This window comes from Sus scrofa, chromosome 16 (genome assembly GCF_000003025.6).
Source record: "Sus scrofa isolate TJ Tabasco breed Duroc chromosome 16, Sscrofa11.1, whole genome shotgun sequence".
Classification (NCBI taxonomy): Eukaryota; Metazoa; Chordata; class Mammalia; order Artiodactyla; family Suidae; genus Sus; species Sus scrofa.
The window spans coordinates 21,455,989-21,483,737 of NC_010458.4; the positions used below are offsets into that span (position 1 = coordinate 21,455,989).

The window sequence follows — 27,749 nt, forward strand, 5'->3', positions numbered from 1 at the left end:
GAAAGGAGAGATCCAGAGGGATACCTCAGAGATTTCAAAACAGGCATGGGTGGGATCTTAGGGAGTATACATAAGAAACACACACATATGCATGGACAAGTAAATATACATCAAAATGCTAACAACAGCTGTCACAAAATAGAAGAGATGACTTCTACTTTCTTCCTTGTGCTTTCTTTGTGCGTGCTTTTAATTTCAAATAATAAAATGTGCTTTTTTTATAATTTTAATACCGTTTAAAAATTAGCGTAGTAATATGAAAGTAAAACATAACGACTCTAGATAATGAAAAGTTGTTCTGTGGTGTTGAGTGCCTAGAATTACAACTATTTTAAAACACTAACGTTTTATTATATCATGATAAACCTATGTTCCAAATCCCAACTCTATTTAATAATTGTATAACTTTATGTGCTTTTAAGCTGTCACATAAGGATATAAGATCACCTCACAAGGTTGCTATGATGATTGAATGAGTTACAAAAGTAAAACACCAAGCAGGAGTGCCAGTATAGGTCTTCAATAAATGCTAGTTGCCAATCTCTACCTCCTTCATACCATGTGTTTCTAGAAGAAAACTAGTTGCCTCAATGGTTTCAAAGCATAGCTTTTCCTTAAATGGAGTTTCTTCCCCCCCAAAAAACAATGAATGGATACCAAACGCTTTTCGCTTCCCTTCTCTGTGGTTACCACAGCTGGAGCCCATACGCATTCCTATAAAAAAATGATCTTTGGGCTCACAGAAGTTGCTCGCTCCCCTTGCCTCTCCTGACAAAGTGGGACTATCTCTCTGGGGCTGCAATATAGCTCAAACACTTCTTCATCCATCTTTTGTGTTCTGTTCATGGTGAGGAGACAGAATCTCAGAGCCATGTCAGGAAGATGCACTTGGCAGTGCCATTCTTCTAGGCACATGATCAAAATGGAGGTGAACCAAAATGGACCATTCGCTAAACTGTAAGGATGGGTAGCTATATAAAAATACACCTGGGGAAAAGGGCAAATATTTCTCTGACCACAAAAATGGTCCTTCTAATGATAATACTCTTTAGGTATTAAAATAATGTGTTTAGGCTAAATGACAAAAAGAAAAAAGAAAATGCTAAAATTTGAAGGCAAATCAAAATTCAAATGAAATGAAATAAAAAAGAGACATAAAGCTCTCAAAGGTGGGCATTAACACCACTGCAGCAAAAGCAGATTTTACTAAAAAAAAAGCCAATTCAGTCAATCAAATGTTAGCATCTGAGAAGCAGGCACAGTCTACCTTTCAAAATATCAGTTCTGAAAATCTTAAACATTTAAAATCCAATTCAGACTTTTAGCAGTCATCAAGATATTATACAATACTACTTTTGAATGCCTCTCATAATTAGTTTGCTAGTGTTACCGACTTGGAATACTGTTTCCTGAGCACTTTGTGGTTGATAATGGTTTTTCAGGCTAAACACACTTTAAGTGGAAAATTTAGAGGTTAAGATAATTTTGGAATCTGAAACATGCCAAATATTTAAAAGAGAGAGAGAGGAGAAAAAGATAGGAAGGAAGGATTGGTAGCAACAGAACAAGACAATACAGACAAAAAAATGTGTCAAAAACTAAAATTCTGAATCTTGAATCAAAAATTTCCAACTAGAACCTAATGATTCATCAGACTGTGTTAACTTAAATACGTATTTTTGCTCAGATATGTGAATAAAAACTAGGAGACAACTCAAGATCCAAATAGTGAAAAAAAGAATCAAAACTAGATGCAAGTAACGAAAATCAATGATACTTTACCACCATCAAAACTACATCTTCCAAAGATAATCATTAATCCCATGTTTAACAATTTCAGGCATAAGGAGAATTCAGCTTAGGATACAGATAGAATACCACAAGAGAATGTAACGCCCACTCTAAAAATGCAAAAAAGGCATAATACCTTTTGAAGCTATCTTCAAAAATGAGCTGAGTTAGCAAACCAACCAGGTGAACTAAATTCCAAAGTGTAACAAGCCCTTCTGAAGAAAGACAGACATATACAAACTGTTCCACCTTTGGCGAGGCATGAGAGAAGTAGCAACCATTAAGTAGGTAAGAAGAAAACAACTGGGATTGTAATGGATTCTCAAAGATTTCAGGTAAAGAGGGTATAAGACTTATTTTGGTAATTAAAGAATAATCTTTAGAATCTAATAACAAAATAATTTTTTAAAAAGGAAGAACATTTTGTTGAGTTTACTAGATTCCAAGCATTGTGCTAGCATATACCATGCATTATTTGAATTAGACTTCACAACCCAACAAGAACGGATTGTTAGTATCCTTGTTTAACAGAAGAGAAAATACCAGACAGAGTAAGAACTGGGATTCAAACAGAAGCATCCTTACTATAGGGCCTGGCTCACATAGAATACCAGTCTCTACTCCAGTCCAGACATACTTTTTTAGTGCAGTTTAGACTGTTTAAATCATTTCTTTTGTTCAATTTTAATTTGTTCATTTCAATGAACAAAGTAAAAACATTCTATTAATTATTCCTTTAGCTCTATCAAGACAGAGTGCTAATAAAGTCATTTTTAATATAGAGTTTAACTTAGCCTGTTTATTTTATTTACTATTATTATTTTTTTTTTGGCCACACTCTAGGCATGCAGAAGTTCCAGGCCAGGGATTGAACTCAAGCCACAACAGTGACCCAAGCCATAGGAGTAACAACATGGGATCTTTAACCACTAAGCCACCAGGAAACTCCTAACTGAGCAATTTTAATCGTGCAGGTAAGACTGCCATAGCTTAAGGATTATATATGATTCTAATTGACATGGGTAAAGTAAAAAAGAAAACATAGAGCAAATCAGAATTGGGAAAGAACCTTTCTGTTCTTGCCCCAATCTGCCCATCACAGAGAGCATTAAACTGCAGAGAACTAAAAGATCTACCTTAAAATTGAGGGAGATGTGGTATATGTACACAATGGAATACTGCTCAGCCATAAAAAAGAACAAAATAATGCCATTTACGCAACATAGATGGAAACAGAGACTCTCATACTAAGTAAAGAAAGTCAGAAAGAGAAAGACAGATACCATATGATATCACCTATATCTGGAATCTAATATATGACACAAATGAAACTTTCCACAGAAAAGAAATACATGGACTTGGAGAACAGACTTGTGGTTGCCGAGGGGGAGGGAATGGGATGGACTGTGAGCTTGGGGTTAATAGATGCAAACTATTGCATTTGGAGTGGATAAGCAATGAGATCCTGCTGTATAGCGGAGAACTGTATCTAGTCACTTGTGATGGAACATGATGGAGGATAACGTGAGAAAAAGAATGTGTGTGTGTGTGTGTGTGTGTGTGTGAGTGAGTGAGTGACTGGGTCACTTTGCTGTACATTAGAAAACTGACAGAACACTGTAAACCAACTACAATGGAAAAAATAAAAATCATTAAAAAATTAATTGAAGGAAAAAGAATCTTTTGAAATTTGATTGGCAGAAAGAAACTTATTATGTAATTGTTCTTAATCTTTTGTTCCCCTAAGCTAACTAACATAAAGAACTAAAGGAATCTTAAGATTTACTACATGCTATGATGAAACTAAAGAAAAAACACATCGCACTTCTATTTAAATAAAATCTTTTGTCACGTGATTTTCAAAAAGAGCAATATACTACTATGCATATACAAATGTATTATATATACACATGTATTATATAATACATGTGTATATGCATCTTATAGGCCAATGCAATTGTCAGTCTTTTTTGGCCTATCCTATGCCCTAACATTGACCATCTTATAAGTAACTATGCTCTTGTTCCTTGTATGATAAACACTCCCAATTACAAAGTCACTTTGTATTGTATTTGAAGTTTCTAAAGTGTACTAGAAATTACTCTAATGCCATTTGCAGATATTTTAAAATTTGTAATTGATTTGTCCTAGACACTGATCTAGTAATTCTACTTCTAGAAATATGGTATACCTCTCTCCCTAAAATGGGACATGGGGTGTTCTGAATAAACAGAATTAATCAGGAAAACAAAATTATCCACATTCATTAGCAATCACAATGCAGTTCCTGAAAAAAACAGACAGCAATTTCTACGTGGCTAGTAATCTCAAGTCTTCAATGGACATGTCCTTATTAAAGTACCAATTTACCAAGTTAAACTTTTTTTTTTTTTTTTTTTGCTTTTTGCTTCTTAGGGCTGCACCCGTGGCATATGGAGGTTCCCAGGCTAGGGGGTCTAATCCGAGCTATAGCTGCCGGCCTCTGCCACAGCCACAGCAACACCAGATCTCTAACCCACTGAGCGAGGCCAGCGATCGAACCTGAAACCTCATGGTTCCTAGTTGGATTCATCTCCACTGCACCATGACAGGAACTCCCAAGTTAAACTTTTATTTACCATTTTAAGAGAACAGCCATCATTAGAAGGAACGCAGAAAAAAATTATTCGTATTTTGGAAGCTAAAATATTTCTGTTGCCAGGGCAAATTGTTAGTGAAATATCTGTTTTAGAATTTGAAGACTTTGATTTTCAAAGTTGACAGACTCTCTCTGAAGTCCTATAGAGGTCACTGTGTCCACTAATTCAAATATTTCAAGTATTCTCAAAACTACAAATGTTCCTTAGCTCTCAGGCGACTATTAGCTAAGTTCTAGTACAAGGCTATTTCTCATCTTTAAGTTTGAAATCACCCCATCTATTAGACCTTTTTATCTATAAGATGTATACCTAAAGTAGCCTCTCAATTACTTCATATCAAAAAAAAAATTTTTTTTGGCCTTTTCTAGGGCCACACCCACTGCATATGGAGGTTCCCAGGCTAGGGGTCCAATCGGAGCTGTTGCTGCTGGCCTACACCACAGCCACAGCAACGCCAGATCCCAGCCACATCTGCAACCTACACCACAGCTCACAGCAAAGCAGAATCCAAGTCACATCTGTGACCTACACCACAGCTCACAGCAACACCGGATCCTTAACCCACTGAGCTTGAGGCCAGGGATCAAACCCGAAACCTCATGGTTCCTAGTAGGATTTGTTTCCCGTGCACCAGGACAGGAACTCCATATATCAAAACTTTATATCTCATTCCTTATTCTCATCATGGAATTTTAAATATTTTTTCTGGTTTATTCTTTTTCCTCTTTTAGCTTATGAGCCCTCTCTGTTCACTTTCCCAAAGGAGACAATAATTTTTTTTCTTTTTTTTTTTTTTAAGGCTGTACCTTTGGCATATGGAGGTTCCCAGGCTAGGGGGGCGAATCAGAGCTGTAGCCACTGGCCTACACCACAGCCACAGCAAAGTGGGATCCCAGCTGCATCTGCAAACTACACCACAGCTCAAGGCAATGGTGAGGTTTTACCCACTGAGCGAGGCTAGGGATTGAACCGAAACCTCATGCTTCCTAGTTGGATTTGTTTCCGCTGTGCCACCATGGGAACTCCCAATTTTTTTTTTGGTTAAAAATATTTCCTCTGAGTTGCAATTTTAAGGGAAAGGGTGTTGATTTCAAGCGAAGGCAACTGCTTTCTCCTTACTCAAAGTAACATAGAGATTACTTTATGTAAAAAAAATCAGAATAATTGCATTTAAAGCTATTTTCCACATAACATTAATTTCACTAATTGTGAACATTTAGCCTAGTATCCTTCACCTAGGTTCAATCAGAATCAATCTGTGAACAGATCCCTTCTTTATACCAATCTCACCTACTTTTAAGAACAAACTAAAGGTTCATGAATGCCTTCCTCTGTCAAGAGGTGGTTGTTTTTCAAGCGAAGCACTAAGCCTAAAACAAGCACATACCCTGGCAAGGGAGGTTTAATCCCAGTATAAAGAGAAGTTTTTTTGTTTCTTGTTGTTCAAGAAATAAGAAGGTATGCCACACAGCATACTGAGGTAACATTCTAATATTTTTGTGATGACGCTGACCTGCTTACTTCTGGGCTTTATAAATCCTCTCCACTTTTATTAGAGTTGGATTTTTTTTCCCCTTCTCTCTCTCTCACCCTGTTTTCCCAGGGTCACAGTTATAGTACAGTTTGCACAGTGGATTTCGCCCGGTCATCATACTCGGAATATGGCACGCTCTCTAACCATCTCCAAACTCTTCTCCGCGGAGGTAGGCAAAAGCAGCCTGCTTTTCAGAGATTAGGCAATCAGCAGCAGCCGGTCGAGAGAGAGCAACCGATAGGCTTTGTTAGTGGCCCCTAGCGTATACGGATACAGTCATGCTAGTGTTGTAAGACTGCTCAAGGCTGCAAAGGGATGCTCAGCTTTGCCACTGCGGACAGGAACACAGCGGTCTCCTGATCCCCTAAAATTCAACCACCACCTTTGACTCAAACTGCGCCTTCACTTACAAAATGCTCTCACTCATGTTCCTCTGGTTTGACCCTGACGGCGGCAAGATGTGAAATAATCCTTCGTTGCCATAGTGCCTATTTTACAGATCAGGAAAGGATCTTGTCCACAGACCCAATCCTAAGGGCTGCCCTCTCCCGGATGGAGGAAGCAGCTCCCGGCGGAGGGGTAGACACAGGCAGGTGTGACGCCCGCGGCCGCAACCTCTCACCTGGCGGGCGGGGCGGGCCACTGCCTCCACTCAGCGGCCAGGAACGTAGGCCCCGCGGCGGCGGCCTCTCGGGGTCTCGTGGGTCCCTCTCTCGCCGCCTGCACTTGGCCCCAGATCCCAAAATGTCTCAGGCTCTCCCCCCTCAGGCTCACCGTCCGATCTCGCCGGACAGATTCCAGAAGGACCTGGAAACCCCCTGTCCGCCACAGCCGTCTGGGGTCTGGAACCCACGCTCTTTGGCGACGGCGGTGGCTGTCACCAGAAGGCCTAGGGGTTCCCGGGAAAAGAAAACCTGTCGCCCGTCAAGCTGCTGCCATAGCCCGGTCGGCTGGAGCACCGCCCACTTCCGCCTCCCCGCCTACCCTGTGGGCCGTCCAGTGCCGCAACCGCGGGGGGTTGTGGGTATATGGAAGGCGGGGAAAGCTGCGAGGAAAGGAAGTAGTGGCGAGGCAGCCGGATTGCCAGGCAGGGAGAAAACTACAATTCCCAGAAGGCAGCGGGGCCGCAGACGGTAGCGGGGAGGAGAGCGGGCAGAAGTTTTCTGCGCGCGCGGTGGGGATGGAACGTTGATAGAGTTCGCGGGTCTCACTGCTGGGGGCTGGAGCCACACGCAGTGCGCCGCCGCGCGCCAAAGCGGGAATCCGGGAGGCGGGCACCTCTGCAATTAATGCACGCGTTTAAAACTCCCGAACCTGCGGACGCCATGCACAGGTAAACCGTTTGCAGAAAGGGGCAGACCGTGAGTGGACCATCTTAATTCTTTTAGGCCGCGAGTTTTGCTACTTCCTAATATTGTTTGTAATGCTGCAATGTGAATGGTTGCTTAACCTCCTCTTTGGGAAAACGTGGATGGGTGGATGCTTTAGTGCTGTGATCAGCGTGCGATATTATTTGGCTTCCCTTATTGGGCTTTTCTGCTCCTGTTTTCAATCACTGTATAATTGCCCTCTTCTTATCTGTTCCATCCACTTTGAGACATTCTTGAGGCCTTCTGCATGATCGTAAATCAAAAAGCCTTTTCGATTTGTTCGGTGTGTTTGGTTCTTTTTTCTTTCATTCTTGGGAACTCGCCGCCGGCACTTAAAATGCAAGTTCAGTTAGCTGCTGTGAGCGTTTTCGGTAATGCATAAGTTGCAGCTTCCTTTAGGCCTGTTTGGAATTATTCACGGGTGTGTTTTTTAAAGGAACGGGGGCTATTGTGCTTATCTGCAGGAAGCACCTCCAGGAGATTCCCGACCAGAGTAGCAACGTTACCACCAGCTTCACGTGGGGATGGGATTCTAGCAAGACTTCTGAACTGCTTTCAGGCATGGGGGTCTCTGCCTTGGAGAAGGAGGAGGTGGACAGTGAGAACATCCCCCAGGAACTGCTTTCAAACCTGGGCCACCCGCAGAGCCCTCCGCGAAAACGGCTGAAGAGCAAAGGGAATGAAAAGGACTTTGTGATCGTCCGCAGACCTAAGCTAAATCGAGAGAACTTTCCAGGTAAGGTATGAGGGTCAAACTATCGGTGCAGTAAGTGGTAGCTTGAAATATTTTGTTGGTAAACCTTTGTTTAAGGATCATTAGGATGGAGCGCTTTTAAAATTGCCTAATTTTGAAGTTATTTTCCAAAGAGATGAGAAAATTCGTTGCTTTAGAAGTTAACAGAAATGTTGGTAGCTGTATATCTTAAGATGCACAATAGACTTTGAATCCAGGAGAATCCGTTCCTGCCTTTCTCTTTAGGAAGGACTCTGCCTGGTCTAAGGCCAGCTTAGTGCCACTGACAAATGAGAACAAAGAAATGATCCTTTAGGATTCTTTTTGTTTATATTCTGCTGCTCTGGTTGAGGTTTTTGCCAAAATCAACTTTACTTATTTGTCAAGGGATTGCTAAAGTGAATGTTGAACTAGGTGGAAGAAGAGACTTCTCTTCCCGGGTCCATCCCCAAGTGGGCTTATTCTGGTATGCTCTGTCTCCATGACTGCCCGTGTTATCTGTTCAATTGCCCAGCCCCCAAACCTGAAAATCAGTCAGATTCCCACCAACCCCAACATCCATCCAATCATTACATCTTTCCCTTTTGTGTCCTGAATATTTCTCAAGCTGTCAACATCTGAATATTGGAATGGACTCATAATTCCAGCCTTATCCTCCCCAGATCCATCCCCCAGAGCCAGAGTGGACTGACTGAAATGTAAAACGCACCACGTCATTCCCCTCTAATAGCTCTCTGTTACCAGGCTTCTCAGGCAGATGAGTAAGTGCCTCCCAGAGTGGATCCAGAACTCCAGGAGTATGCAAAGCCATAGGGTAAACAGTGCACTGACCTGGGGTTATCAGTTTTTCTTGCTGGTAAACCATGTAAACCATTAATTCAGCAAATATTTGCTGAGCACATTTTATATGCTAGTCATTGTTCTAGGTACTGGGGATATAGCATTGAGCAAAACAAAAACATTTCCACCCTCGTGGAGTTTCTGCTTCGGAGAGAGGATGCAGGAAACATAAATCTGGTGTATGGTATACTAGAATACGTGCTATGGATAAAAGCAAAAATGGAACAAGCCAAAAGGGATTGGAGGTCCTTGGGTGGGAAGCTGGTTTGCAATTTTAAGCAGGGCGTTAAGGGAAAACTTCACTTGGACAGCAAGCTTTAAGCAGAAGCATAAAGGAGACGAAGGAATGTGCCATGCACATACCTTGGGGAAGAGAACCCCAAGCAGAGGGAACAGCTAGTGGAAAGACCCTGGGGCATAGGAATGTCATGTTTTTTCAAGGAACTACGTGGAAGCCATATTCCAAGAGTGGATTAGCAAAGGAGAAGGTAGTGGGAGATGGGCTAGAGGTGCTGTTGAGCGGAGTTGTGACGTGACCTTTTAAAAGGACACACTGATGTGTTGAGATGAAACTGTAGGGTGTTGCAAATAAAAACTCAGAGCCTTGTTGAGAGGTGTGGGAGTGATGATAGGCAGTGGTCAGCTTCTGAATAGATTCGAACATGTGAGTGGACAGAGTTAGGAGGCTTTGAAAGTGTCTGTAGAAGAGGTGATCTTGTTCTAAGCTGAAACTGGAGGTGATAGAAGAAGAGACAGATACAAGAAATAAAGATGAAGACTTGCAGAGTGAGGGTAAATAAGTATATACCTAAATTCCCCATCTGGCTTTCTTTGAGGAAAGGTTGACTGGTTGCTTGCTTGCTTACTTTAAAAAAATAATATATATATATATATAGTTTTTTTAAATTTTTTATTATTACTTAATGAATTTTATTACATTTATAGGTGTACAACAGTCATCACAACCAAATTTTACAGCATTTCCATCCCAAACTTTTTTTTTTTTTTTTTTTTTTTTTGCTTTTAACTCTTTCTTTAGGAAAGAGAACCTTCAGGTTACCGTCTGGGGATCTCTATTAGGTGTTGGATTCATTAGAAAGGCAGTAAAGGATTGTGGTGGAGTCAGACAAATCTGGCTTTGCATCCTCATTCTGCTGTTTACCAAGCCTGGGAAGTTATTTGAGCTCTCAGTGCCTTAATTTCTCTGTGAAATGGAAGAATAACCCGGTTCGTGGGTTCCCGAGACGGTTAAATGAAAGAGTACATGTAAAGCCCTTAGCAGGCTGGCTGCACATAACGCTAAGTCAGTCCAGTTTGGTGGGCAAAATGACACGCAGTTGAGAGGCTACTTCACCTTTTCTTTTGTCCTTAATCCTGTTAGTCTGACCCTGTCAGTGTAGATCTTTTTTCTTCGAAATTTAATGTCACTGCCATCTCTAGTGTGTGGAATGCAGTGCAGGCAATTTGGTGCTTGACTAACCAAATGCGGCGAAAGACACTCCCTGCTAAGATGAGCAGCCCTTGACAGCTTTATCCAGTGCTGATAACTTGGAACATGGGGTGTGGTTGCTAAATGTCCTGCCACATTCATACACGTGGATGGAAATAAAAGCAAGGCACTAGGAAAACAAAACAGAAGATTAAGGGATGGTTGCTGTCTTCAAGGACGTTGCAAGTCAAGTTGAGGAGAAAAGATAAAACACCATAAGAGAAGCTCACGGCCAAAGATAGCAGCTAATACACTAGAAGCTGATGGGTAGTTAGTTCAGGCAGCAAGCACTGCGGGAGGCCAGAGGGAGGGAGCCCCTTGTGCCAGAATGACCCAAATCAGTTAATAGATGCTAACTATTATGCTTAGAATGATAAGCAATGTGGTCCTGCTGTATAGCACAGGGAGCTATATCCAGTCCCTTGGGACAGACCATGATGGAAGATACTATGAGAAAAAGAATGTATTCATATCTACAGCTGGGTCACTTGGCTGTACAACAGAAATTGATAGAACATTGTAAATCAACTATAAAATTTTTTAAAAAAATAGTAAACATTTAAAAAAGGAAAAAGAATGACCCAACTCTTCCATGGTGAGCCCCACTGGATGTGGACAAGCTTCCTCCTTCCACTCAGCAGAGCAGAGGCTCTGAGAAAAGAGAGAGAGATCAGGAAATGGTAGAGTCACAGAGGCTGGATTGTTAAATTTGACTTCAGAATACTTATCTGAAGTGAGTGAGAAAAAAGTTTTCTATTATGATCTAAGAGAGAGGCAGGGAGGGAAACCTATAGCATGCTGTGTCTGTGAGTGCAATTACGCACGGTATAGATTGGTTAATTGGTGTGTGTGGGGGGTGGAGTCAGGGCTGCAGGGCGAGGGACAGCTGGTGTAGAGGATTCCCAGTGGGCCTCCAGTGGCGCTGGATCATCATTCTAGCCAGTTTTGCCTGCAGTTGTCAGGACAGGTGGCCAACAGCTCTGCCAGGATTAGGCTAGAAGAGGCCACACCTGCTCTGCCTAGCTATCTGATGACAGTGGCCCTGGGCTGTGCGTTTTTCTGGGTTCTTCACTCAGCAGTCTCTCTTTTTTGCCGGCCCCAAGCCAGGCCCACGTCTAGCGACTAAATCCTTTTCATCTGTTGAGTTGAGAGGAAGAAAATTTGGTGGCCACCCCCATGCCAAGACAGGTCTGATTGGCCCTTGGGCTGGGGAAGGAGTTGGGAGGAAATGGCCCAGTAGTGAGGTCAGTGATGGCCAAAAGGGGACAACTGCATTTTATTCATGGCTGTCCAATGCCTGTGCTGGTCCCCTGACTTCTCCTCCTGCCTACCCACCTTCTGCCGAAACAGAGAATAGCCATGGAAACGCTTGTGAACTAATTTGCTGATCAGCTCTCTCATGGCTGTTAAACTGCTTGAAATTCCAGGCCCCACAATGGTTTGCAGACAGGACACTCCAAAGTTTAGAGTATGCTGATATCCCCAAGGGAGCATGTTCAAAGTGCAAAATTCCTGAGATTCTGATCCCAGAGGTCCTGCCTGAAGCCTGGGAATCTGCCTTTTAATACCCCCAGGCAAATGTTTCTTTTACTTAAAAAAAATATATACATATGTATGTATTTATATGTTTTAATATATTTATATATATATTAAAAATGAATAAGAAATATATTTTACATTGCAATCCTGGGTGTGTACCTGGAACTGAAATTTCACAAAACTAGGTCTCTCCTTACTGAGCTATTCCCTGTTCTCTTTCCTTCCATTCTTTGAAAACAGTACTGGTCAGACAACCTTGATTCCATGTTTCATGACTCACCAGTGCATCTCAGCCCGCAGCTCCCAAAACTCAGCTCTGTCAGAGCCTCTACAGGACCTGCCCTGGAGCTGCCTTTCATTCATCCAGCAAATACTGATTGAGCATCATTCTAGGGATTGGGGCACAGCATGAACCTAACAGACCGGAGATCCTGCCCTCCTGGAGCCTGTCTACTGTACCTCCCTCTCCAAATCCCAGTTTCCTTGGCTTCTTGGTCACTCTTCTCACCTCCCAGGGCAGAGCAAGCCTCTCTAGAAATAGAGGGTTGAGAGAGGTCATCAAGGATCCCTATTTTGGTTTCGTCCTGTTTTACTTTTTTCAGTTATGTCCATCCAGCTTAAAAAAAAAAAAAAAAAAAAAAAGGCACCAAATACCAAGAGCTAGCATGATCCAGTGTTTCCTATTCATGACTTGTAGGAAGAAGAAGGGAAACTCATTCCAGATGGCAGAATCTGTGTGTAGTTTCCTAGAAGAGAGGCATGAGTTTGTTCATACTTAAAACAAGCGAGCAAAAGCAAACATGAGGTGAGCTTCCACCCTTAAAAAAAAAAAACAACAAAAAACAAATAGAAGAGAGAGTCCAGTACTTTCTTCTCCTTTAGTAGGATTGTTTTTCTATTCTTAAAGAGAAGGATAACTTTTTTTTTTTTTAATTTTATTTTTATAGCCGCACCTTCAGCATGTGGAAGTTCCTGGGCTAGGGATTCAATCGGAGCTTCCGCTGCTGGCTTGCGCCACAGCCACAGCAACACCAGATCCAAGCCCCATCTGTGACCTACTCCACAGCTCATGGCAACATCAGATCCGTAACCCACTGGGTGAAGCCAGGGATGGAACCTACATCCTCACAGACCCTGTGTCTGGTTCTTAACCCACTGAGCCACAACAGCAACTCTGAAAAGGGCAATTTTGAGAGTCAAAGATTACGATTGCTTTGGAGCTTTAATTCGCATCTGAGTGGAGGCGATGTTCCAAGAACTAAATATATCAAGTAAGATGTTACCTGTACTGCAAAGACCTAATGCACAGAAATCTCTTCCACAAGCTCTTTCCAGAGGAATTTAAGAGGCATGGGAGGTGATGAGGTTACAGAGGTGGACAGCTGGCTTTGCACCTGAGGAATAAGTGGAACTGGTAGTGAGTGGGGTGATGACTAGCAGGTTTAGGAATCCGGCCAGTTTTCACCTTTCATGCTTCCAAAGTATGTTTAACTGCTCCCACGTCGTTGAAGACTGGAGTCCATGGCCTTAATAGTTATGTTCCTTGCTCTGTGGGGCTGGTGGGCAGCCTTAGGGGGTGATTAGAAGAGGTGAATGGAGGAAAGACTTGCTCTGGATTTTCTCATCCGCTCTGGGCAGACAGACCAGGCGGCAGTGTAGTCAGGAATCCAGGAAACAGATGGTTGATGTTTTGAGAATTAAATATGGCAAGTAAAATTAGATTAAGCATATCCCAAGCCTGGATCCCAGCCACTTAGGCATCTATATGAAGACAGATTTCTGTCTCATCTGCTGGAACAGCATCCAGTTTCAGGCTCTGACACCCCTTCTGCCTCCACTCCCCCCCAGGGGCCCTAGAATCAGTGTCAGTGTCCTGGGATCACTCCATGGGGCCCTGGGTACTTGGGTGCTTAGCAGAGGCTATGCGTTTTTCTTGGCCATTGCTCCTTCCATCTGGCAACCGACCCATTGGTAGCTTTCAGCATCTTTGTTTTACTCTCTCTCTCCCCCATCCCCCCCCAAGCCCTGGTGGATTCCTTTTTCCATAGCAAGTCACGTTTAATTCTCACCTTTTTAGGAGTTCCCATTGTGGCATAGCAGAAACAAGTCTGGCTACTATCCATGAGGACACAAGTTCGATCCCTGGCCTCGCTCAGTGGGTTAAGGATCTGTCATTGCCATGAGCTGGGGTGTAGCTTGCAGACGAGGCTCAGCTCTGGCGTGGCTGTGGCTGTGGCTGTGGCATAGGCCAGTGGCTATAGCTCCAATTCAACCCCTAGCCCAGGAACTTACATGTGCCATGGGTGGGGCCCTAAAAAGACCAAAAAAAAAAAATTCTCACCTTTTTAAAACTTGTAGAAAATGAAGTACTCAGGATGGGAAAGGGTAGAAAGAGGGCAGAATTTGAAGTCAGACCTGGGTTTGAATTCCCACCTCTACCATTTACCAGTTGTGTGACTTTGTCTCTTTCATCATGTTGCATCTTATCTCCTTGTCCCCCCCCCCCCAAGATTACTCATGTACTGACAGAGGACACTACCTTTGTACCTGGGTGTCTGTCTTGAGCCTCTTCCACACGAACACCTCCAGGGCCGTGCTACTCCCTTGTGGGCACAGTGCCCTGTGCCACGTGGCCAGCCTTCAGATATCTACCTCCAGGGCTCTGTGCCTTCACTGGGACATGGGGCTCAGAAACTAGACAGAAGATGCCCGAGTTTGCCTCTTGGCTCTGCCACCTAATAGTTGATAGCACCTTGGTAAAGTTAATGAATAACCCCACTAAGATAAGTTTCCCCATCTATAAAACGGGATACTATAACTTAGGACACGGTTGCTGCAAAGATTAGAATCAGTATGCATTAATAAATGCTTGAGACTTTTTAGGGCTCTCAGTAAGTGGCAGGCTTTTTTTTTTTTTTTGCTTTTTAGGGCCGCACCGGCAGCATGTGGAGGTTCCTAGGCTAGGGGTCCAATTGAAGCTACACGTGCTGGCCACAGCCACAACAGTACCAGATCTGAGCCATGTCTGTGACCTACACCACAGCTCATGGCAACACCAGATCCTTAACCCACTGAGCGAGGGCAGGGATCATCCAACCCACAACTTCATGGTTCCTAGTCGGATTCATTTCCGCTGCGCCACGACGGGAACTCCAGTAAGTGGCAGTTTTAAATGTCAGGTAGACTTGGTGTTCTGTGGTGACCATTATGGAAAGAAAGAATAGATATGTGTAGACGTATGGTTGATTCACTTTGCTGTACACCTGAAGCTAATATGTCATTGTAGCTCAATGGTACTATAATGCAATAATTAAAAAAAAAAAAAAAAAAAAAAAGTCAGGGAGTTCTCTTCATGGCTCTGGTTAATGAATCCAACTAGGAAACATGAGATTGTGGGTTCGATCCCTGGCCTCACTCAGTAGGTTAAGGATCCGGCGTTGCCATGAGCCGTGGTGTAGGTCACAGACTCGGCTAGGATCTGGCTTTGCTGTGACTGTGGTGTAGGCCAGCAGCTGTAGCTCCGATTGGACCCCTAGCCTGGGAACCTCCATATGCCACATGTGCGGCCCTAAAAAGACCAAAAAAAAAAAAAAGTCAGGTTATGTATTAGTTTGTCTCCTGGTGAGGCTCTCGGGCCCAGGACTGTGCTTATACTCACCTCCCACACTCGTGCATTAGTTAGGCACCCAGGAATGTTTGTTGAAGTGGAGCCCTAGGCCAGCCTGGTCATTGTACAGATGAGGAAACTGGTCCCGAGAGGCCGACGTCTGGCCCGTCTGTAAAATAGAGCCAGCATTCTTCTCTCGGGTGTCAGTCATTCCACTGTGAAATACCAGTTGAGCACCTTCTAGTAGTCATTGCCCGTCAGGCTTTAATTAGCAGGTAACTGGTTAAGGAAGGTTGACCAGTCACACAGGTACAGAATTAGCACATTCACAGTTTGCATGAAAGGGGAGTAAAAGGTGTGATGCGTGGAGGAAAGATGTACTGCATGCTGTTCCAAGTCAGGTATTGCACGAGGTGTTGGAGGTGCACATCTGGGTAGGGGGGCTGTGGTGGTGACGTGGGAATGCTCCTCTGAGGAAGTGACAGTTAAGCTGCAGTCTGGAGGATGAGTAGGAGTTGAGCAGATCAGGATGGACCTTGCAATGCAGAGCCCTCCTCATTCTAGACTCAGCGTGTGTGGCTTCATTGCCAGGCTTTGCTGTCCTCGGCCAACCTCTGCATTCATGGCGGCACCATGTTTTCCTTCCAGCACTTGAATTGCTGGCCTCCTATTCTCATTGTTCCTGATCTCTTATGTCTTCCTGTTAAATTGAGAAGCCCCAAATTCATGAATATATCCATTTCTCCTGTCCTTCACATCACAGCAAGCTTCACTGTTTTCTTTCCCCACGGTCTTTAGTGGACACTTCCGTGCCCCATCCATAGCCCTTGGAAGCTCATCATTCCCTTTTTATGCCAAAGGCTTTCTCCTCCATGCAGATGATACTCTGTGATTTAGGGCTTTCTCTGGGCAGAGGTGCTGGCGAGTCAACATTCCTGCCCCCCCTCCCAGAAGCCCCCAGCCAATGACTGACAGCACTTGGTGGATGAATGCCCCAGCACCTGTGCCCTTGGCTGGGACAGCGCTGGAGCAGGTACCATGGGCATTCTTGGAGTCCCTGCAGACTTGAAGCCCAGTTGCCCATAGTGATAATCTTCTATTCACACATCCAGCTTGGCTTCCTGCCCTTCTATGCCTCTCTCCACGCTTTCCAGCACTTCTGAGATCACTTCCCAATTAAACTGCTTTAACTCAGATCCTCTGGTCTGCTTCTGGGGATCCCAAACTTAGATAGAGGGCAGTTTGGGGGTCTCCATAGATCATACCATTGCAGCCCTTGTCCAAACCCTGCTCAGGGCAGGGCTGTTTTCACACAGGGAAAAATTCCAAGCCGCAGCAAAAAGAAAAGGTCACAGAAGGAAAATGTACAGATTTTATGGGGGAGGGAAAGGAGTAGAGCCAAGAAAGAGACAGTGACTCTGCTGTTTAATCTTTTGTCATAAGTTATTTAATCTTCACAGTGAGCAACTCTGCAAGATAAACCTTTTTATTCCCATTCCTACAGATGAAGAAACCGAGCCCCAGAGGGATTGAGTAACTTGCCTAAGGTTCGCAGACTTGGAGGCCACGTAGTCGAATTCCAAAGGAAGCGGTGCTTCTTCCTCAGTCCAGTAGTTCTCACGCTTGCTGGGGAGGCCAAGCACCTGGTGGCAGGATGGTCTTTGCAGATCACAGTAAAAATCTCAACACATTAGATTCGAAGTGACTAAGTGTGTAATTTTTTTTGCCAAATCAAATGCTAGAACCTGGTCTGTGTACTCAAGAGGAAGCAGAGGTCAGGGAATTAAGAAGAATTATCAGAAGAAAAACTTGAGGAAAGTCTGTGCATCAATTTTTTTCCAATTGGGGAGCAGAGCAGAAGCCCTGTTGGAAAACGTCCATCCTCTGTCCACACTGACCTTGGACCAGGAGCTTGGTGGTAGTGATGGCAGGTTGTTGTTGCCAACACTGAGGAGCTGGCTTCCCAGGTCATGGTCCAGGGTCCGTATGGATGGTCTGCCTTCATCCCTCCACCCCTAGGTTTCAGAGCCCCAGTCGATCCTTTGCTTTTTTTTTTTTTTTTTTTTGTCTTTTGTCCTTTTAGGGCTGCACCCACGGCACATGGAGGTTCCCAGGCTAGGGGTCTAATCAGAGCTGTTGCTGCCAGCCTGTGCCAGATTGAGCCGCCTCGTCTGTGACCTACACCACAGCTCATGGCAATGTCGGATCCTCACCACTGAGCGAGGCCAGGGATCGAACCCACAACCTCATGGTTCCTAGTTGGATTCATTAACCACTGAGCCATGGATGGGAACTCCCCAGTCCTTCGCTTTTATCCTTAAAGGGGGAGAGGCAGGCATTCTTGAGCAGCTACATCTCTCTTCATTTTTCCATAGAGGCTACTGCCCTGCCCCGCCCCCATACCATGCAGGGCAAAGCATCCTGACCCCCTACAGCAGCTCATTGTGATACTTGATGGAAATTTCCTGTTTATTTGTCTGTCTCAAAGGCTGAGCCGGCCATGCCTTATTCATCTTTGTCTGTAGAACAGACCCAGCATATACTGCATGTTCAATAAATACATGAACATATCAGACATCGTGCTGGTTTCTTAGGATACAAAGATTGTTTAAAAAAAAAAAAAAAAAGTCCGAGTTCCCGTCAGGGCTCAGTGGTTAACAAATCCGACTAGGAACCATGAGGTTGCAGGTTCGATCCCTGGCCTTGCTCAGTGGGTTAAGGATCCAATGTTGCCGTGAGCTGTGGTGTAAGTTGCAGATGTGACTTGGATCCCGCGTTGCTGTGGTTCTGGCATAGGCCGGTGGCTACAGCTCCAATTAGATCCCTAGCCTGGGAACCTCCATATGCCATGCGAGCGGCCCAAAAAATCCCAAAAAAAAAAAAAGTCAATCAGGTTCTTGTTCTCAAGAACCTATGTACTCCCCCCCCCCCGCCCCCGCCCCCGTGTATGGGGGCCTACATAGGTGAGTAAGTAGATAGTTAATGCCACTTGATTTTAAGTTAATAGCAGTCGATGGGCATGGCAGGTACAGAGTCACTGCAATGAGACGCAATGCAACATCTACATCTTCCAAAAATTGCAAGTGGCTCCAAATGGCCAGAACATATTTCTGAATAATGAACCTAGAAAAATGAGAGGGGCCTTGACAAAGATTTTGAATTTCATGCTAAGCAGTGTAGACTTCAGGCTAAAGATTCAGGGGGCACCACGGAAGGGTTCTGATTGAGGAAAGGGCACAGATGTTTTAAAAGAATTGCCCAGGAATAGGGGCAGAGGTCCCCAGAGACCGGGACTGCCCTGTTTATCACTCTTTTCCTCCTGCCCTGTCTCCAACTCTGCATCCCATTCTCCGCAGAGTCTGGGGCAATGCCCATGTTCAGTAAACACGGACACCTTTTAAATGGGGAGGTAAGAATGTTAGGGTTCTCCAGAGACATGGACCAAATCAGAGATACAGGGACATTTGTTAATAAGGAATTGGCTCACGCAGTCCTGGAGGTGGAGAAGTCCCAAGATCAGAATCAGAGACTTGGATCAGTTTCAGTCCAGGTCTGAAGCAAGTAGAGACCCAGGTCCCAGCACAAGGAAGGGAGCCAGGGCCAGTTCCTCCTGCATCAGCCTTTTGTCCTAAGCAGGCCTTGGGTGGGTTGAGGCTCTCCCTGTTGGGGAGGATAATCTGCTTGTCTTAAGTCTCTTGAGCAAATGCTAATCTCGTCCTGAAACACCCTCACTGAGACAGCCGGAATAGTGTTTCACCAAATGTCTAGGCAGCCCTTGACCCAGTCAAGTGATGCTAAAATTAACCATCAGAAGAGGATAGTGCTAGGATTGGTGTATGGGATTGAGACTGAGAAGGCACATCATCCAGCGGCTCTAATCTACACTCACTATTTCTTTGGTGCATATTTCTTTCTTTCTGGGCCACTGTCATCTTGATCTTATTGGTTATTCTATCCCTTCATATGTTAACAGAGTTTCATACTTGTCCAATAGCTGTTTAGAATTTACTTTTATAAGACTAAGAAAACTGGCTTTCCTGCATCCACCTTTTTCTCCCTCCAGTTTATTCTCAACAGAGCCAGTAGTGATCCTTTTAAAATTACACAAGACCTGGTCATTCCTGTGCTCAAAACCCACTGGCGCCTCCTCAGCACCTTCAGAGTCTAAGTTGATGGCTCCTCAAGCCCTGCACAACCTGGCCCCCTCTCACTCCTCTGGCCTCTTCCACCCTCCCAGCCACTTGCTCACTGTCTTCTATGCTGGCCTCCATGCTGTTCCTCAAAACAAGCATGCTGTTCCTGCACCTCAAACACATCCCAGAGACTCCCGGGGCTGGCTCCCTCTCTGGATTCAGCCTTTGCTCAGTAATTGCTGGACGGGTGAGGCCTTCCTGACTGCTGTGCTCAGACTTCTAACACTGGTCCCCATCCTCCCCGCCCCCTCCTTTACCCCACATCATTTTTCCGCATAACATATCATGTAATTTTAACCATTTTTAGCATATCATGTAATTAATATCCTGTGATTGTTCCCTCTCACTGGAATGTAAACTCCATGAGAAGGTATTTTGTGCTGGTTACTGCTTTCTCCCCAACACCTAAAACATCCCTGGCATCGTGGTACGTGCTGAGTGCATACCTCTCAAATTAAGAGATGAGAATACCTTGGAGTTCCCGTCATGGCTCAGTTGTTAACGAATCCGACTAGGGACCATGAGGTTGCAGGTTTGATCCCCGGCCTTGCTCAGTGGGTTAAGGATCCGGCGTTGCCGTGAGCTGTGGTGTAGGTCGCAGACACGGCTCGGATCCTGCCTTGCTATGGCTGTGGCATAGGCTGGTGGCTGCAGCTCCCATCTGACCCCTAGCCTGGGAACCTCCATATGCCATGGGAGAGGCCAAAGAAAATGGCAAAAAGACAAAAAAAAAAAAAAAAAAATGAGAATATCCTTTTGCTAGTGCACGTTTAGTAAATTGGCTTCTGGATGCTTTCTATATACCTGAAAGAAGAGGAAGTTTCATTCCTCTTTCAAATAAGGTCACTATTTGGTAAATCTACTATTGAATCCACTTCAGAGAGAGATGCTAATTCCTTAACACCAAAAGCATCATGATGTCTTAGACAGGACTGTCTGAGATCTGAGAAAGATGGGACTTGACCTGAACTTCCACTTGTCCAGTTCTTGCCTAAGATTGGCCAGTGGGCCCTGAAGAGAAGAATATTATGGAAAGTTTTCATGATTTTCTCTTCTTTGCTGAGAAAGTATGGTACTCACTTCAGGGTCCATCAACAGTGGGTGAACAGAATGAGGATGAGTAATGCATTTAGCATTAAATCCCCCTTTTAAGCTGCATGTGGTGTATCCTTTAAGTGCATGAAGAGACGTGGTAGGCTTGATAGGACAAAAGAATGGTGATGGGAAAACACTTTTTTTTTTTTTACCCTCAAAGGTGTTTCATGGGACTCCCTTCCAGATGAGCTGCTCTTAGGAATCTTTTCCTGTCTGTGCCTCCCTGAGCTCCTGAAAGTCTCCAGCGTTTGTAAAAGATGGTATCATCTAGCGTGAGTATTTTTCACCCCTTTTGGTAAATGTGGAGGGTGGAGAAGAAAAGGGTTATTTATTTATTCAGGTCTGGTGAAACTGAAAACGAAGAAAAAGATTTCTTGCTGTGGCACAACAGGATGGGCAGTGTCTCTGGAGCTCTGAGAAGGAGGTTCGGTTCCCCAGCCCGGCACAGTGGGTTAAGGATCCGGCGTTGCTCCAGTTGCAGCACTGGTCGCAGCTGTGGCTCGGATCTGATCCCTGGCCTGGGAACTCCATATGCCGTGGGGCAGCCAATGAAAGAGAAAAAAAAAAAAAATCTATAGTAGCACAAAGCAAACTAGATATCTTGTTTTTAATAATAATTAGTGTCGTATTTCATGGTGAAGGGAGCACTCTGCTGGAGGTGATTTATCCCATTTCAGAAACCCTGTTTCTCTGTGCTCAGTATAGCACATGCTTATTGGTGCTGACTCTGGGCCAGGCGGGGTACTGACAGGGAAAGGGGTGATGGGGGTACACGAAGGCACAGCCCTTTCTCACACCCAAGGTGGGCTGGGCAGTGAGTGCAGTGCGTATTAGACCTGGGCAGGAACCCAGCCTCTGCTGCTAAGGCTCTCTGGGACCTGAGTGAGGTACCTGACCCTTCTGAGCCTCCGTGTCCCCATATATAAAATGGGGGTGATGATACCTTCAGGACAGGGCAGTTGCGTGGATGAGGAATAAAGAGGCCAGCTTGTTGCCCAGCTCATGGACGTGTTTAGCCAACAGGTGTTGGGGTTTCTGTTAGTTTGAGGGCACCCCTTTCTGGTATGGACAGTGAGCTGCAGCTGGGAAGTCTTGGTGAGCTGGGAAGGCAGTAACAGGCCAGACGCAGAGGGAAAATGACTGTTTTTCCTTCTTCACCTTTTCCCCACCAGTCAGCCTCTGGCCATCCTTTGCATTGTGCTAAAAGGCCATCTATCTCTCCTCTCCCTTTGCACATCTCGGACTCTGTGAGACAGCAGGAGCCCCTGCTCCATTCACAAGAACACTGGGAATAAGACACTCTGGGTATTTATAGGAGTGGGCTGCAGTTGACGGTATCCACTGGGCATTGGTTCTGAGCCCGCTGTGTGTGCCCAAATCTGCAGATGCTCAAGTCCCTTATGTAAAATGGTATAGGACAGTTGGCCCTCTGTCTCTGTATCCACCAAGCTGTGGTTGGTGGAACCCGTGGATAGGGAGGGCTGACTCTACTGGCTCAGAAGTGTCGCAGACAGGTTTATGCACCTGGGATACTGGGTTAAGTAATGGCTGACTTTCACTTATTCCCACCTAAGTGACCCCATCTTTTTATATATATATATAATGATTTTTATTTTTTCCATTATACCTGGTTTACAGTGTTCTATCAATTTTCTACTGTACAGCAAGGTGACCCAGTTACACATACATGTATACATTCTTTCTTCTCACATTATCATGCTCCATCCTAAGTGACTAGATACAGTTCCCGGTGCTGTACAGCGGCATCTCATTGCTTATCCAACTCCAAAGGCAATAGTTTGCATCTATTAACCCCAAGTTCCCAATCCCTCCCACTCCCTCCCCCTCGGCAACCACAAGTCTGTTCTCCAAGTCCATGAGTTTCTTTTCTGTGGAAAGGTTCATTTGTGCCCTATATTAGATTCCAGATATAAGTGATACCATATGGTATTTGTCTTTGTCTTTCTGACTCATTTCACTCAGTATGAGATTCTCTAGTTCCATCCATGTTGCTGCAAATGGCATTATGTCATTCTTTTTTATGGCTGAGTAGTATTCCATTGTGTATATATACCACATCTTCTTCTTTTTTTTTTTTTTTTTTTTTTGTCTTTTTGCTATTTCTTGGGCCGCTCCTGCGGCATATGGAGGTTCCCAGGCTAGGGGTCGAATCGGAGCTGTAGCCACCAGCCTACGCCAGAGCCACAGCAACGTGGGATCTGAGCCGCGTCTGCAACCTACACCACAGCTCACGGCAACGCCGGATCGTTAACCCACTGAGCAAGGTCAGGGACCAACCTGCAACCTCATGATTCCTAGTCGGATTCATTAACCACTGCGCCACCTCTGCGCCACGACGGGAACTCCCACATCTTCTTAATCCAATCATCTGTTGATGGACATTTAGGTTGTTTCCATGTCTCGGCTCTTGTGAATGGTGCTGCAATGATCATGTGGGTGCATGTGTCTTTTTCAAGGAAAGTTTTGTCCGGATATATGCCCAAGAGTGGGATTGCTGGGTCATATGGTAGTTCTATGTATAGTTTTCCAAGGTACCTCTGTACCGTTCTCCATGGTGGTTGTACCAAGTGACCCCATCTTGATCTTCTTTTTTCACCAGCTGTCCTTTCCATGCAGAGTCTGTTCATCTTCATCGCAGTTGTCATAAAAGTAATAACTGCCATTTAAGAAGCACTTGGTATGTGCCAGGCACTGCAGTCTTGCCACCTTAAAAATAGAGGCCGAATGACACATTGAGTGTGCAGTTATTTCAAAGTCCTTGATCGTGGTCTGCTTATCTCAAGCAGTATTAAAAACTGAAATTCTCATAGACATTTCAAATGTTCCCACATGGGCTTGGGCTCATGTTTTCTTTTTTTGTTAAAGTGAATTAATCTCTGGGGGTTAAAGCCCCCTGATTGTGCTATTCGGTACATTTTGGTACCTCTTTTGTGCTTTGGAAACACTATGTAAAATCTAAATAATATTTTCCCCTTTTCCTTCACATTATTAGTTCATATATATATATACACACACATATAATTCTGTGCATGTATATGTATTTTTTAACCTTAAAAGATATTGTAAAACAACTGATGTATGACTTCTTTTTCTTAATAGATGCCTGATAATCCTATCTCATAACAAAGTAATGCTAACTTTCCTTCTTTTAGGTACATTTTCATGTTTTTTAGGGTAATTGTGAGAGGTCGGTCATGCCTTACAAAGACGGCAAGCGGGATCATTCAGGGCATTTTGAACCTGTCTACCTGTTCAGCAATCAGTTAAGTGATTCGAAGAAACATTCTTCCCGTTGGTTTTTCAATTCCATCACACTGAGTGCTGGAATCTTATTCTCTGGTTCCAGATCACTGCATTGCTCATGATAGCATCGAACCATCGAAAGTGGGAATCCATATAGAGAGGAAGAGGAAAGTTTATCCACGACAGGACCAAGAAATATTCAGTAGTGCCTTAAAAATACCATAGCTAATTGTACGGTCAACTCAAAAACAAAGGTGGCTTCAGAATTTGCTGCTGGGCGATTCGGTGACTGTGCCCTCTTGTTCGTAACAGAGACAAGGGTCTCCAGTATCCGGTGCCCTGACTTTACCAAATGGAGCACCTCCTCTTTTCCAGGTTTGACGAGTCTCTCTGGCAGACCTTAGACCTCACAGGTAGGAACCTCCACCCAGATGTGACCGGTCGGCTGCTGTCTCGAGGGGTGGTTGCCTTCCGCTGTCCACGATCATTTATGGACCAACCGCTAGTCGAACATTTCAGGTAAGAAAGAAACATCCCTGGAGAAAGCAGACCAAAGTGTCTTATGCCAGGTCATCCGTGCAGTGTGAGGTGTGAATGGCCTGTATAGCTGTATGGCCCTTGTGTTGAAATATGGCACGGGTTTCAGTGATAGCACTCCCGTTTTAACTCAGGGCTGCTCGTGGACACTTCCCGGAGTCTAGGATGCACGTGAGGTCCTCAACCGATGGGCATCCTGAGTCCCACGAGGCAGAAGCCAAGCAGAGTCCTTGCCCGCAGACCCAAGGCAGCCTAGCTGTTTCCTCACTGCCCGTTTCTGATAAAGAAAAAATGTGAGGAGACTTTCCAGATTTTGTCACTCTGGGTTTCTGATCCTATCATGGACAGATTTGCATCCTGAAAAAAAAAAAAAAAAAAGCCCCGCTTTTGATGTGTTTTGTAGAATATTCTGAAGAAGTACATCTCTGTGGCCGATAGTTTTGCAGTGCGGTTCAGTGCCATCTCAGGCTTGAGTGGAAGAACTAGATGCTGAACAGAAAAATAAGCTCAAGTCACAGAGCTAAGAATGAAACATGCATTCCGACTCGAGTCCTTTGCCCTCCTCACTGTGGTCATAGGGCAGCTCCCGTCCCGCTGGTGTTTTTCCTTCTCCTTTGGCTCTTCCTTCTCGTTCTCCTTCCTTCACATGTGTGGTCTCCTTTGTTACTTACTCTAGGTCTGTCCGGCCACCTTCTCTTCCCGACCCACATACGGTCTTGGGACAAGCTGTGTCTTGTACACCTATGTTTATGCCAAGACTCTCAAATCTTCATCTCTAGCCCAGCCCTCTCTTCCAAACAAAATCATATTTCTAATTACTTAAAGATTTCCACGCCTGAATTTCCTCCAAGTACCTCAATATCAGCCTCCCTCTGCAGTGTGCCTTTCCACGGTCTTTTCTGTCTTGCTCATCCCCCTACTGCCCTTTCTGGGAGGCCTGTTCATGGCGTGATCTCCTTGTCCCCACATCCAGCTCATTCTCATGATGCCCATTGCTTGCTTTTCTAAGTGAGACTTTATTGGCACAATGTCTGGACTTGGCAAAGTTCCTCCTGGATTTTAAAATGAATGAGGGTGGGCAGTTCCTGTTGTGGCTCCACAGGTTAAGAACCTGATTGGGATCCCAGAGGATGCGGGTTTAATCCCTGACCTCACGCAGTGGGTTAAGGGTCCAGCGTTGCTCTAAACTGTGGTATAGGTCACAGACGCGGCTCGGATGTGGCATTGCTGTGGCTGTGGCACAGGCCCGTGGCTGCAGCTCCAGTTCATCCCCTAGCCTGGGAACTTCCATAGGCCACGGGTACAGCTCTAAATAAATAAAATAAAATGAATGAGGGTGAGAATCAGCTCGTAGCCATTTATTTTATGACCACAACTAGAGCTCACACTTGAAATTATTTTGTTTGCAAGGGACTGCCCAGCTGGAGGGGAGGAGGGGTCGGCTTTGAGCTGGATGAACTTGTGTGAGCCACCTTGGCGAGCCTCTTTTCCTTCCTTCTGTGTTCAGCCCTTTTCGTGTACAGCACATGGACTTGTCAAACTCTGTGATCGATGTGTCTACCCTCCACGGCCTTCTGTCCCAGTGCTCCAAGTTGCAGAATCTCAGCCTGGAAGGCCTGCGGCTTTCGGATCCCATTGTCAAGTGAGTGGCCGCCAGGGGCATGGCCCAAAGGCAGTTGCCTATGCGTTTTGTTCATTTTGGTTTTGGACGGTACCTGGGGTGTCCTGTCCCTATCCAGATGGACTCAAAAAATATCCAGCGCCGTGTTCCAGCTTCTGTGAAACCTTCCAGGACTCGCCTAGGCCACCAGCGTCTGCCCACTGCCTGCAGTGGCAGGTGTCACGCTAGGTTCTAGATCTACAAGGACGAATCAAGGTGTGGTGCCTCCCTTGTTCATGGGAGAGACAGATAATTACAGTGCAATGTGTTTGTGAAATGTGTTGGTGAATACGTGGCAACACGCAGAGACCTAATTAAATTCCGAGAGGGCAGCCTTCTCAGAGGAAGTGACTCTTAAGCTGAGTATTGAAAATATGTAGGTAGGAGTTCTCCACATAGTACAGCGCAGGAAGCATTCCGGGTGAAGCTGCCTGCATGGGTCTCATCTCCAAAGTGGTTGGGAATTGCCAGAGTGTGGGGCTCAGTGAGGGAAGTGGCGGATGAGGGTCCTCAGGACCGGATCACAGTGGGCCCCACCACAGTGGAAGAAGTGTGGATGCTGTTGTGGGCAACAAAGAGGGAAGCTGGTAAAGAGAGTGGATCTGAGAACGGAAGGGACACGTCAGTGTTGAATTTTAGAAAACTAACTCATTGAGCACCTCAGAGGGTCAGTCAGACCTAGAGGAAACTACACTAGTTATATATTCATTCAGGTGAGAAATGATGAAACCTGGAGTTCCTGTCATGGCTCAGTGGTCAACGAATCCGACTAGGAACCATGAGGTTGCAGGTTCAATCCCTGGCCTCGCTCATTGGGTTAAGGATCCGGCATTGCCATGAGCTGTGATATAGGTTGCAGACGCGGCTTGGATCTGGCGTTGCTGTGGCTGTGCTGCAGGCCAGCAGCTACAGCTCCAATTCGACCCCTAGCCTGGGAACCTCCATATGCTGCTGGTTGGCCCCAGAAAAGACAAAAAACAACAAAGAAAAAACCCTGATGGAAAGCAATAGAATTACAATAATAATAGTAGCTAACATGTATTTGGGTGGGTACCATGTGCCAAATATTAGGTTCTTTAAAGGTATTCTGATTTAATCCTCACAGCAACCCCATGAAATATGTTCTTACTGTTCCCTTTTTACAGATATGGAAACTGAGGAACAGAGAGGCTGAATAACTTGTCCAAGGTCACATAGTTAGTAGGTGGCAGAAGTGAGATTTGAACCTGGCAATACAGTATGATTCCAGAACTCTTGCCCTTCATCACTAAGTTTCACTAACATGAGGCATTTGGGAAGGAGGAGAGGGCAAATCTGAGAGACACTTAATTGAAGCAACCTGGTGACTTGACACATAGACATTTACCTACAACTAACTCTGGCTGTGGGTGAAATGGAAATATGTTTTATTGCTGGATTTTTCTTGTTTTTTGTTTTTGTTTTTTTTTTTCAATTTAA

The 27,749-nt window shown here is 44.8% G+C and overlaps 2 protein-coding genes across 10 annotated transcripts in view; one reads left to right on the forward strand and one right to left on the reverse strand.

The window, feature by feature from the left end:
- LMBRD2 (LMBR1 domain containing 2) overlaps positions 1-6,988 on the reverse strand; it is a 60,609-nt gene extending 53,621 nt beyond the window's left edge. For 2 of the 9 annotated variants that reach the window (XR_002339768.1, XM_013990628.2), the window contains exon 1: positions 6,587-6,924. The gene's annotated coding sequence lies outside the window, so the exon portion shown is untranslated. Of the gene's footprint in view, positions 1-1,782; positions 2,598-6,586 lie in introns of those variants that run through there. The other 7 variants (XM_021076992.1, XM_005657606.3, XM_013990625.2 and 4 more) reach the window with 6 other exon arrangements.
- SKP2 (S-phase kinase associated protein 2) overlaps positions 7,282-27,749 on the forward strand; it is a 37,656-nt gene continuing 17,188 nt past the window's right edge. The window contains 5 exon segments of the mRNA NM_001171755.1: positions 7,282-7,297; positions 7,799-8,070; positions 20,991-21,102; positions 24,470-24,613; positions 26,139-26,273. Coding sequence (NP_001165226.1) covers positions 7,290-7,297; positions 7,799-8,070; positions 20,991-21,102; positions 24,470-24,613; positions 26,139-26,273 — 671 coding nt within the window. The 5' untranslated portion in view covers positions 7,282-7,289.